This window comes from Mustela nivalis (genome assembly GCF_964662115.1).
Source record: "Mustela nivalis genome assembly, chromosome: 9".
Lineage (NCBI taxonomy): Eukaryota > Metazoa > Chordata > Mammalia > Carnivora > Mustelidae > Mustela > Mustela nivalis.
In genome coordinates this window covers 63142373-63155653 of record NC_139028.1, presented here as the reverse complement: position 1 = coordinate 63155653, position 13281 = coordinate 63142373, and the positions used below count along the sequence as shown (strand labels likewise).

At 40.4% G+C, this 13281-nt stretch overlaps 2 protein-coding genes across 4 annotated transcripts in view; one reads left to right on the top strand and one right to left on the bottom strand.

Moving 5' to 3' along the window:
- RAB6A (RAB6A, member RAS oncogene family) overlaps positions 1–8199 on the bottom strand; it is a 121595-nt gene extending 113396 nt beyond the window's left edge. The window contains exon 1 of the mRNA XM_082749794.1: positions 8077–8199. The gene's annotated coding sequence lies outside the window, so the exon portion shown is untranslated. The remainder of the gene's footprint in view (positions 1–8076) is intronic.
- The window catches only part of MRPL48 (mitochondrial ribosomal protein L48), a 69730-nt gene that overhangs the window by 869 nt on the left and 55580 nt on the right, over positions 1–13281 (top strand). The window contains exon 1 of one of the 3 annotated variants that reach the window (XM_082749789.1): positions 12071–12522. The exons of 1 other annotated variant lie outside the window; for it this stretch is intronic. In XM_082749789.1, coding sequence (XP_082605915.1) covers positions 12499–12522 — 24 coding nt within the window. In that variant the 5' untranslated portion in view covers positions 12071–12498. Of the gene's footprint in view, positions 1–12070; positions 12523–13281 lie in introns of those variants that run through there. One more of the 3 variants, XM_082749791.1, reaches the window with a different exon arrangement.

The following is a 13281-nucleotide window of genomic DNA, read 5'->3' as shown; positions in this document are numbered from 1 at the left end:
TTAGAGATGGGGCAGGTAGAGGGGAGCTAGCTAAGAGCTGGCTCTTCCACAACCTTAGCCTCCCTTTTGAGTTGTAACACAGGAGTTAGAAGATTTTAGAGCTTTCAGAGACTCTACAGCCCTAAGTTTCTAGAATATTATAGTCTTGAGAAACTCAGAATCATTTTATCTTGGAGTGGTAAGGATTCTGAAGAAACAAATCCAAACTTTCAGCGAAGATAGAAGTATCCAGAGTTGGAAGGTACTCTTAGCCAGACTTGAATAATTTATTCACTTGGACTGTGCCTTAGTTTCTTCATCTATAGAACAGAAATAACAACCACAGAATTGTTCTTTAACTGGTTACAGTCTATCTAGTGGCAGAATAAAGGAATCCATGGCCATTAGAGATGGAAAGGCTTTAGGAATTTATATGTGTAACTTAGACATATATAGATTACATATTTATATAATTTGTGTATTTATTACATTATATTTCTTTTTTTAATGTTTTAAAGATTTTATTTATTTACTTGACAGAGATCACAAGTAGACAGAGAGGCAGGCAGAGAGAGGAAGGGAAGCAGGCTTCCTGCCGAGCAGAGAGCTCGATGCAGGGCTTGATGCAGGGCTTGATCCCAGGACCTTGGGATCACCACCTGAGCTGAAGGCAGAGGCTTTAACCCACTGAGCCACCTGGTGCCCCTACATTATATTTCAATTTCATGTAAATGTGTGTGTTTCATATGAATATTATATAAATATTCATATAAATATTTCATGTATATAATACATATATGACTGGGTAAAAGGAAGCTCTTCTAGATAAAGCAGAAATTAGGAGTTTGGGAGGGTAGCCCCATTCACTTGAACTTTTCATTGATCTTGAAACTTCTATTGCATCACCCTCATTTTATAGATTTGGGTACATGGTTTTGCGTACAAATTTGAGGTGTGTAAAATAGAAATGAGGGGCATCTGGGTGGCTCAGTGGATTAAGGCCTCTGCTTTTGGCTCAGGTCATGATCCCAGAGTCCTGGGCTCTCTGCTCAGCAGGGAGCCAGCTTCCCACTCTCTCTCTGCCTGCCTCTCTACCTACTTGTAATCTCTGTCAAATAAATAAATGAAATCTTTAAAAAAAAAAAAAAGAAATTACTTGCTCCATGTTACATAATAGTAGTTTTTCATGATCTTTAGAATGGTGCTCTTTCCCTGAACATAAGCTGCTTCCTGAAATGTAGGAGTGTGTATAAAAGGGTGAGATTGCAGGAATAGAAGTATTAAGACCCCAAAGGATAAAGAAGTAACAGACATGAACTGGTCATTCACAAAGGAAATATAATTGGATAACAAAAGATAGGGGAAAGGTTCAACCATACTAAAAAGAAAACAGAATTTACGAACTACTAATTCACAAAGATTTATTTTTATTGAGATATAACTGCTATATAACATTATGTTAGTTTCAGGTATATAACAATGATTCAGTATATATGTATATATTGTGAAATGATCACCACAATAAGTTTAGTTAACATCCATCACCACACATAATTATAAATGTTTTTCCTTATGATTAGAACTTTTAAGATACACTCTCTTAGCAACTTCCAAATATACAAACAGTATTATTAACTATAGTTACTGGGTTATATATTACATCCCCAGGACTTATTTATTTTGTAACTAGAAGTTTGTACCTTTTGACCACCTTTACCCGTTTCTTCCATTCCCCTACCCACCCCGGCATCTGGCAACTACCAAACTGTTCTCTGTATTTATGAGGTTTTGGGGGAGATGTTTTGTTTTTTAAGATTCTTTGTTTTTAAAAAAAAAAAAAGATCTCTGTATAAGTGAGATCATGTAGTATTTGTCTTTCTCTGACTGATTTCACTGAATAGTCAATCTGTTACCACAAATGGTAAGATTTCCTTTTTTAATGGCTGAATAATATTATAATTATATGTAACACACACACATATATGTCACATTTTATTTATTCACAAAGTTTTTTTATATACAATTTTTTAAAAGATTTTATTTATTTATTTGACACAGAGAGCGAGAGAGATCACAAGTAGGCAGAGAGGCAGGCAGAGAGAGAGAGAAGGAAGCAGGCTCCCTGTTGAGCAGAGAGCCCAATGTGGGGCTCAATCGCAGGACCCTGAGATCCTGACATGAGCTGAAGGCAGAGGCTTAACCCACTTAGCCACCCAGGCGCCCCTATATACAATTTCTTCAATTATAATTAGTTTTCATATATATTAATATTCAATGCTTGTGAAGATGTGACAAAAACAGGATTTGGTACCTCTGAAATGAAGTTTGGCAAAATGCATCAAAAGTCTCGAAACAAATCTCTCTAGAACTAATTCTGCTTTTCATGATAGCTGCTATAGAAAAGTAATCTTAGGGGCGCCTGGGTGGCTCAGTGGGTTAATCCTCTACCTCGGGCTCAGGTCATCGTCTCAGGGTCCTGGGATCAAGCCCCACATTGGGCTCTCTGCTTAGCAGGGAGCCTGCTTCTCCCTCTCTCTCTGCCTGCCTTTCTGCCTACTTGTGATCTCTCTCTGTCAAATAAATAAGTAAAATCTTAAAAAAAAAAAAAAGAAAAGTAATCTTAAATATTAACATTTAGTCTGCAGTATAGAAAAATATATTGAGGGGCGCCTGCGTGGCTCAGTGGATTAAGCCGCTGCCTTCGGCTCAGGTCATGATCTCAGTGTCCTGGGATCAAGCCCGGCATTGGGCTCTCTGCTCAGCGGGGAGCCTGCTTCCCCCTCTGTCTCTGCCTGCCTCTCTGCCTACTTGTGATCTCTCTCTCTGTCAAATAAAATAAAATCTTAAAAAAATATATTGAACAGAGTTATCAGTGCAGTAGGAGCAATGGGTATATGAGAAAAGTGGTTAGAATGGCAAATTGGAGATGGATCATGAGAGCAATGAATGCCAAGGTAAGGAATGTGTTGTCAAATTAGAGGGCCATAAGTAGTTAAGGAAGGTTTTACTTTATTTGATTTATTTTATTTTTTAAATCATAATCCCCATAATATGTGCTTCAGGAAGACTGCTTTTGGAAATGAACTAGAATGGGGATTAGGCTAAAGGTTTGATTAGAAGGCCAGCACAGTAGTTCAGGTAGAAGACTGTGAAAGTTGAGGTAAAAATGATAAGGCATTCAAATAAAGACATAGAGAGGTGGGGTACCTGGGTGGCTCAGTTGGTTAAGCATAAGGTCATGATCCCTTGTCCTGATATGGAGCCTCCTGCTCAGCGGGGATTTTGCTTGTCCCTCTGCCTACACTCCTTCACCCCCTACTCATATACTCTCTCTCTCAAATAAATAAATAAAATCTTTTTTTAAAAAAGACATTGAGAGGTTAGTTGGAGAAGATGAAAGTTAGAAATTCCTATTTCAGTAGGTCAAGAAGGTAGTACTCTCTTCTGGGGAATTTATTTCAAAATCTGCCTCCACATCATGATCTTATAAAGTCTGCACTTGTGTCTCCTAATCCCAAGACGCCAAGCAGGAACATTACATTAGAGGCTATGAGTAGCTTGGTAGAGTGAAATTATGAAATTATGTTTTTTCTGTCTTTTTTCCCCCAGTATACATTTGATATCTGGGTCTTGGATAGCAGCAACACAAAGGATTCTTCCTACACCATAAGAAAAGTTTTTCTAATGTCAAGTAATGGTGCAAGCTGTAGAAGGGAGTGGCGGAGGATAGCCTCCCAGGTGTCCAAGTATCCCAGTGTCCCTGTGTTGGAGGAGCTTTGTAGAGCAGGTACTTTCCCAATACCCCTGTGCTAGAGGCTGGGTGGAGCAATCTGAAGACAGGTTCTGGGCTTATGGAAAGATTGACTGAGTTGCACACCTAGCTGCCTGGTAAGTGGTTCTTTGTAACCTCCCTTCTAACAGCCTTCTGTGATCTCACTAACCACTTGAGCTTCCCTCTTGCAGCCTCTTTCATCATTCTTTCTCCCTTTCTCCAGGGTTAGGCAATCCCTACTCTCTGGGCCCAACCCTGCACAAGCAGAAATTCCTGGTAAAGTATGGACTGTGGAGTCAGTATCATCCCTTTCTGGCTTTCTTTTGGTAGCCAGTTCTCTTTCACCTCTGGCCTTTTATCTTTTTTTTTTCTTGTAAGTATGATTTTCTTTGTACCAAAACGATACCATAAAATAAAAGCAGAAAAGTTCTACTGAAGCTAAAATAGTTTTCAATTGAAGGTAACTTAGTGCATATATTTTTACCTTAGCGATAAACCAGAACTATTTGGCACCTTTGGGAAACTTTTTATGACAGGATACCATAGAATTATTACTTTAAGGGAAGTTTAATCTGAGATCAAACATATTCTTCAAAAGGACCTCCCTTTGTTCTCACTTCTTCCCTAAGGCTTTCTCTGATGTGGTTGTGCTGTGGACTGGATCAGTTTTTTGGTGTTTTTTTTTTTTTTTTGAAAGCTTTTATAGAAGGTTGACTTGTAAAAATACAGCCAGAAAGGTAAAGTTCCTCCAGGCTTTTTTTGATGGTGCAAGATCTTGGAGAAATCTAAACTTCATAATTACCTCTAAGAACTTTTAAGTACTCTTTCATTAATTATTTCATTCAATATTTATTGGAGCCTCGTGTTCTATGACCTGTGCCAATTTTTTGGAATACAAAGAAAAATGAAGAATATTCCTGTAAGCATACGCTGCTCAGGACTATGTATAATATGAAGTTGGGGCACTTAGCTGGCTCAGTAGGTAGAGCACATAACTCTTGATCTCAGGGTTGAGTATAGAGACTTCTTAAAAATTAAAAAAAAAAAATCTTACGGGGTGCCTGGTTGGATCAGTTGGTTAAGTGTCTTCCTTTGGCTAAGGTCATGAGCTTAGGGTCCTGGAATGAGCCCAGCATCAGGCTCTCTGCTTAGCAGAGAGCCTGCTTCTCCCCAATCTCTCTGCCTACTTGTGATCTGTCAAATAAAAAAATAAAATTTTGAGGTGCCTGGGTGACTCAGTGGGTTAAAGCCTCTGCCTTCAGCTCGGATCATGATCTCAGGGTCCTGGGATCGAGCCCCGCATTGGGCTCTCTGCTCGGTGGCAAGCCTGCTTCCTCCCTCTCTCTCTGCCTGCCTCTCTGCCTACTTGTGATCTCTCTGTCAAATAAATAAATAAAATACTTAAAAAAAAAACTTAAAAAAAAATTTAAAACCTTAAAAAAAAAAATGAAGAGAATATTGAAAAACATCTGTCTGAAGCAGGGAGGGGAAAATTACAAGGTTTGAGTGCCTTTAGTTTCCATTCTTATCTGGAAAAGACTGACTTCACTGTTAGTTTCTCTGTAAAGTTGCTTGTGGCCGAAATTCATGTGTACTGTGTAAATGCCAGATCACCAGGTGTTAGTTTGAGATTTAGGATTGGCCATAGGAGGATCTCAGAGCCTCTAATTTGCTTTAGTGTTGTTGACTATCAGACGGAACATCCAGAGCTAGAAATATACATTACTGTTTTTTGCCCTGTGCAAGTTGTTTAAGCTTAGGCAAGCCACCTATCTTCTTCCCTTTGGTTTTATCTATAAAGTGAGAAAACTTACCTAATGTAACTTGGCTAAAATTGCATAATGTTCATGTAAGTTGTCTGAGAAGTACAAAACAATAAACACAGTAATATCTGTGGTCCATCTTTGAAGTGAAAGAAATTACTCTTTTAAAAATGCTCACAATCTAGTGGGCAAGATATACAAGTGAGCAAATAGTTATGATACCCTGTATTGAGGGCATGAAAAGGGGGCTGTGTAAGCACAGTGGAGGGACCACAGAGACCACACTATTTCTGTGAAGTGGATGCAAGGAGCTAAATATAAAAGGTAATATTTGACTTGTGTCTTGAAAGAGAAGTTGGGATTTTCCAGGTGAGTAAGTAAAGAAAGGTCATTTCAGCAGAAAGAAATGAGGTACAAAGGCAGGGAGAAATGAAGATATGATGGACTATGTCATGATTAAAGAATTATAGGAGTTTGTTTTGACTGGGACTAATATTTGTATTGAAAAGAGTGGGAGGGACGCCTGGGTGGCTCAGTTGGTTAAGCAGCTGCCTTCGGCTCAGGTCATGATCCCAGCGTCCTGGGATCGAGTCCCATATCGGGCTCCTTGCTCCGCAGGGAGCCTGCTTCTCCGTCTGACTCTGCCTTCCACTCTGTCTGCATGTGCTCGCTCTCGCTCGCTCTCTCTGACAAATAAATAAAATCTTAAAAAAAAAAAAAAAGAAAAGAGTGGGAAATGAAGCTGGATAGGTAGGTAGGAGTAGAGAGTAAATATCTCAGTATTTTTTTTTTTAAGATTTTTCTCATTGTTAGTCTTTTGTTGTTGTTGTTGTGTTTATTTATTTTAAGTAATCTCAACACCCAATGGGGCTCAAGCCCACAACCCTGCGATCAAGAGTTTCATGCTCCAAAAAAAAAAAAAAAAAAAGAGTTTCATACTCCTCTGACAGCCAGCCAGGCGCCCCTCAGTGGTTTTATTCAGGAGTTTGGACTTGATCCTATAGGCTACTATAGGGAGCCACTAGCCACATATGGCTATTTAAAATAAAATTAAAATTAAAATTAAATTAAAATCCAGTTCCTAGATTGTGCTAGTCTCATTTCAGTTCAAGTGCTCAAACATCACACGCTATTAGTAGCTACCATATTGGACAGAGCAGATATAGAACATTTCCGTATTTGTAGAAAGTTCTGTTGGACACTATCGCTATAGTCAGTGTGGGGGGAGCATTAAATGTTCTTGGGCAGGGAAGTGACATGGTTATATTTGTATTTAGAAATATTACTCTCATGGCAGCATTAAGAATGTTTTGGAGGGAGGGAGAGAGGGATTTGTCAACCTTTTTTTTAAAGATTTTATTTATTTATTTGACAGACAGAGACCACAAGTAGGCAGAGAGGCAGGCAGAGAGAGAGAGAGGAGGAAGCAGGCTCCCTGCAGAACAGAGAGCCCAATGTGGGGCTCGATCCCAGGACCCCTGGGATCATGACCTGAGCCGAAGGCAGAGGCTTTAACCCACTGAGCCACCCAGGCGCCCCTTTGTCAACCATTTTTAAAGTGAAATGATCACAATTTACTATTTACAATTTACTATTCAGTTCTCTTTTCCTTAGCCCTCTCTTCTAATATCCACTCATCATGAAGGCAAAACTACACAGAATGTAAACATAAAGGATTTGCTTCAGGCAGCCTTTACAGGTGGCATTCAAATGCTCTGAACTTTTTTTCCTATTTCTCCCACTGGGGAGGTCAGGAGGGATTTGGGGCAGCCTCAGTCTATTTCTCATTCTAGGATGATGGCCCAAGGGCCTTCCAGGAAGTAAAGAGAGGGGCAGCTTCAGCGACCTGGCTTGGAGAATGGGAAACCAGCATATCTGCCACCTATTTATAGGACCCCTCTCATATTATAACTCAAAATGTTCTTTACTATGCACATCTAATCAGTCCCAACCATTTAACCAAATCTTGCCTATTATACCTCCTTAACATTGATTCTTCTTTATCTCTATCAGGCCCTTAACTTGGGCCTTCCTCTTTCTCACTTAAATGAGTCCCCTGGTCTTCTACGTAGACTCCCGGGCTCCATTCTCTCCTCCACTATTCTACTCCTTACAGGTTCCTCACTGATCAAAACTTCCCCAACCCTATGGTCTGGAATTTAACACTTTGACTCTATTCTGACTCTCTGGTCTCTTTTCTCACCACTTTTTTTTTTTCTATATATATACATTTCAGTCAAACTTGAAGTCCCTCAAACATTCACTAGTCTCTCTTTCTCAGTATCACGCAGTGAGTAAATGGCAGAAGCAGGGTTGGCTCTGAGCCCATATTCTCTACACATTCTCCCATCCTTATATGTCTACTGTGCCACTAATGGATGTGAGACAATGCCATCGTAGAGGTAGGAGACAAAAGAAAGAATAGGAAGCTTTCAGTTCAGTTCACCAGATGCATATTACCATGGGCCTCAATTTGATCTTAGAGATAAAAAGATGAATAGGGTACATCCTCTTGGGAAGCCCATAAAAAAGGGTAAAGCAAGAAAGCAGGGGCCTTGGTACCTGGAAGGTGGCCTTGTTGAGCTGTTTTGATTTCTTCATGGAAGGCTTAGTTTTTAATGGCTGGAGATAAAATATGCCAGAGAAACTACGGAATAATGGATATACAAGGATTTCTGGCCACATCTGTAAGAAAGTGTCTTTCTGGGAAGCTCAGTAAGCTCATCTTCCTTTATAACACATGACATCATTGGCAGAGCTTGGCAACAATAATATCCATTATGACACATTAAAGGATATTGCTATGGTGTCTTTACATCTACATATGCTGATTTCACCTTCATTTTGGGTCCTAGATTCCTGACCTTTTAAAGTATTCTAGTTGCTTGAGAATCCTTGTGCTTTGCTAATTGTCCTTTTCTTCCTTCTTACCCCTCTTTCCCTCAGATTTCTCCCTCTTTAGAGCGTATAAACAACACAAAGATAGGTTTGTATCTTACATTACAGGTTGCATTTACCTGGTTGCATAGGTTGCATTTACCTGGACTAGGCAAGGAAGGAAACTCCCTGGCCTAGCCAGTCTGCCGTTTTGGAAACCTATTGTTGCAGTTCTGTGCAACAGACGGAGCACAGGCACTGTAATCAGACAGGTCATCATTTGCAGTGTGGCTTATGTTAACTAGGTAACTTCTTCCAGCCTCTGTTCCTCATCTATGAAATGAGTGATTCTCAACTTCACACAGTTATTGGGGAGGTTTGAATGAAATTCTATACCTGAAAGGATCTGACCTGACACAAACTAGGATCTCAACAGACTTTATTTTTTTCTATTTAAAAAAAAATAATAAAAATTCACTTCTAAAATCTCAACAGCTTTCAGATACCCATGCAAGCAAAGTCCAGTCACTGTGTTGGAGGTATGAAATGTCTGTTATTTGTCTAGGCAGAATTAATTGCTGTCTCTTTGTTGTCTCAATACTTTGCACACAATTCTGCCATTTCATCTACTATACTATGTGTTCGTTATTTGTTAGTATCTCTTTCCCATATTTCATTGTGAGTTCCTCAAGGACTAAGATCCTATCTGATAAATCAGTTTATTTCAGTGGATAGCAGAGGACATGGAGATCTGTCTTCTAACCTTGATATAAAAGCTGATGGAGGGGCACATGGCTGACTCAGTAGGTAGAGCATGCGACTCTTGATCTTGGGGTTGTGAGTTTGAGCCCAACATTGGGTATAGAGATTACTAAAAGAAGTATGTAAACTTAAAAAAAAAAAAAAAAAGGTGATTGACTCTAAGTGAGCCTCTCCAACATTCAGTTGCCTCAAAATAACTGATAATAACTACTTTCTATTGAGTGGCCACCATGCACAATGCATTATGCTAAGAGCATCACTTAATCCTGAGTTTGTCTTTTTAGATAATCTCTTAACAACCCCCAAAGGGTTAAGGACTACCTTTGGGGGACATAGATTTTCCTACATATTCCTTTGTAGCACCTTGGAATTTCATCATAGGAAAAATAGATTAAAAAAAAAGTAGGATAATGGCTTTAAAAAAAGCAATTTATTCATTTCTGAGAGAGAGCAGGGGAGGGGCAGAGGGAGAGGGAGCATCTCCAGCCGACTCTTCACCGAGCAAGGAGCCTGATGCCTGCTGATCTCACAACCCCAAGATCATGACTCAAGCTGAAATCAAGAGTTAGATCCTCAGCTTACTGAGCCACTCACCGAGGCACCCAAATAGGATATGAGATCCTGACAGGGTTTCTGACAATAAAACAAACTCCCTATCACCTGAAGCCCCATTTATATTTACCAGGTTTTACGTCTTTGCCTTGCTAAGAACAACAATAATAACATCAAAACAGTGGAACAATAATAATAATGCCAACAATAAAATCAACTGCAGATTTGTTATTTCACTTGATGTTGACTTTATGTGACCAGGTACTCCTTTCATACACAGAGTTTATGTGTATATCTCTGTAATTAGAATTCATTATTGCTTTTTTTAAAAGATTTTATTTATTTATTTGACACAGAGAGATCACAAGTAGGCAGAGAGAGAGGAGGAAGCAGGCTCCCTCCTGAGCAGAGAGCCGGATGTGGGACTCGATCCCAGGACCCTGAGATCATGACCTGAGCCAAAGGCAGAGGCTTTAACCCACTGAGCCACCCAGGTGCCCTCATCATTGCTTTCTAATTATTTGCTTATGACTTAGCTTCCCTACTGATCTCTATCAGCTGCCTAAAAATTGTATATATTTGAGGCATACAATATGATGATTTGATATACATCTACATAGTGAAAAGATTACTTACAGTCAAGCTAGTTAATATATCATTTCCTCATATAGTTGTCTTTTGTGACGAGAGCACCTAAATTTATTCTCTTAGCATATTTTCATTATTCCATACAGTATTATTAGTTGTAGCCATCATGCTTTGATCTCTAAGATTAATTAATCCTGAATAACTGGAACTCTGTACCCTTTGACCAACACTTCCCCATTCTGCTCTCAATTCCTGCTCAAATGCCTGGTAACCACCAATCTGTACCCTGCTTCAGTGAGTCCCAACTATTTTATTTTGTTTAAAAATTTTTTAAAGATTTTATTTATTTATTTATCAGAGAGAGAGCGAGCGAGAGCGAGCACAGGCAGACAGAGTGGAGGGCAGAGTCAGAGGGAGAAGCAGGCTCCCTGCGGAGCAAGGATCCCGATGTGGGACTCGATCCCAGGATGCTGGGATCACGACCCGAGCCGAAGGCAGCTGCTTAACCAACTGAGCCACCCAGGCATCCCTGTTTAAAAATTTTAAAAAAATATTTTATTTATTTATTTGACAGAGAGAGAGCACAAGCAGGGGGAATGACAGGGAGAGGGAGAAGCAAGGGTCCCTGCTGAACAAGGAGCCAGATGCAGGATTCGATCCTAGGACCCTGGGACCATGACCTGAGTGGAAGGCATATGCTTAACTGACTGAGCCACCCAGGCATCCCTCTGTGACATATTTTATAACTTCAATTTGTATCTCTCTTTTTTTTTTTTTAAGATTTTATTTATTTATTTGACAGAGAGAAATCACAAGTAGATGGAGAGGCAGGCAGAGAGAGAGAGAGGGAAGCAGGCTCCCTGCTGAGCAGAGAGCCCGATGCGGGACTCAATCCCAGGACCCTGAGATCATGACCTGAGATGAAGGCAGCGGCTTAACCCACTGAGCCACCCAGGCGCCCATCAATTTGTATCTCTTAATCCCCTTCACCTATTTCGCCTATCCCCACCCATCTTCCCTTTGGACCATCAATTTGTTCTTCAAATTTAAGAGTCTGTTTTGATTTTTAGAGACCACAGATAAGTAAAATCATATGGTATTTGTCTTTCTCTTTCCAACTAATTTAACTTAGCATAATATCCTCTAGGTCCATCTGCGTGTGGCAAATGCCTTTGACCATTTTAAAATCAAGTTACTTATTTTCTTGCTATTGAGTTGAATTCCTTATATACCTTGGATATTAACCCCTTAAAAGATGTATGGTTTGCAACTGTTTTCTTCCATTCTGTAGGCTGTCTCTTCACTCTGTTGATTGTTTCCTTTGCTGCTCAGAAGCTCTTTAGTTTGATGAAATTCTCTATGAGCCACTTAAGGGCAGGGACTATGTATTATTCATCTCTGTATTCCCAAGATTTAATCAAAGGGCTGGCACAAAGTCATGCTAAGTAAATGGTTAATGTGTGTAAAGTAAGTAATTGAAAGTGCAGTGACATTATTATCGCATATAGAAGGGGTGTGTAAGAGGGAAAACACTGCATCAAGCAGACTGAGTTTGAAATTCAACTGCTTCGGTTGGTTGGCCCCAGACAAGTCTCTTAACCTCTCGGAATATCTTTATATGTAAAACCAACTGATAATATTTCTCTAGCAGGCTTGTGAGGGATAAATTACAGGTTGCTCTGAGATAATGCATTGCAAGAAATGGTCAGTCAATAGAAAGTAGTTATTACCAATTATTATGAGACAATTGAATGTCAGAAAAGCTCACTTAGGGTCAATCAGCTTTTAAGTCAAGGTTAGAAGTCAGAACTCTCCATGTCTTCTGCTAGCCACTGGCATGAATTCATCGGGATCTCAGTCCTTGAGGAACTCAAAATCAAATATGTGAAAGAGACAGTAACAACTAATACACAGTATGGTGGAAGACATAGCAGAATCGTGTGCAAAGCTTCGGCACAACACAGAGGTGGCAATTACTCCGGGACGAACCGCAGTGAAGTTAACACTTAAGCTGTAGCGAGGCGGACTTTTCTAGCTTCTGAGTTTCAGAAGCTACCGGAACCAAGGTGCTGCGGGAATTGAGTGACTCTCGGTCTCATATTGTTACTGGACACGGTCGAGGCGTTCCGTCAGTGTTTTCAGACGCCCGGGGATCGCTGCAGGTTGGGCAGGTTTTCAGCTTACAGTTAGCGGCCGCAACAGCAGATGATGAACGGAGCTCTGGGAAAGGTAACGTAGGTTCCAAGTACTCTGGCCGCGGCGGAGGTGGTGGGGAGAATAGAACTCGTAGGTGGCAACCAGGCTATCACCGCCTGTGTAGACATCCGGGTATGAGAAACCGGCGAGAATAGGCTCTCCCGGCAGCACACGCGGCGCCTTGTAGTCAAAGGGTTGTGTTCCCTCCACTCCTTTCCGGGCGCACTCGGAGGCGTTTGCCAGTGGGCCACGCCCCCTCCTACCAGCCACCCTGGCAGCCCATTGGCCTGAAGAGACAAGAGCTCCGCAGTGGGAATCTCGAAACCGCGGTCAGTTCCGATAATCTGAATGACCTTGAGGGGGTCATTTTATTTTTGCACTTCAGGAGTCTTTTCTAAGTATACCGTTTTGAGTTGGTGACCAGATTGGGATGTGAGGCTGTGAGGCTACTTGGCGATACGAAAAGGGAAATAACCTAAATTGTTGCTTACAAAACCTTATTTAAATGACTGCAGTAAAACCCTCTGAATCACGATAAATGCATTCCTTGGTCTTTCCTTGCCCTCTTAACAGATTTCAGTTGTGTTCTTTTAGTTGTATAATGCTTCTCAGAATGATGACTTACTTTTAGCAGTTTATATTAAAATTTTATTTTAAGCCTTGTAGAAATTTTATGTCCATGATATATATAGGTCAGCATGATCTTTGCTGCTTATGGGTCTACCATTAGTTATCTTGGGGTGGTCCCTAAACGTCTTTAGGCTTGTTTCCTTAATGGCTCAAACCTTACAT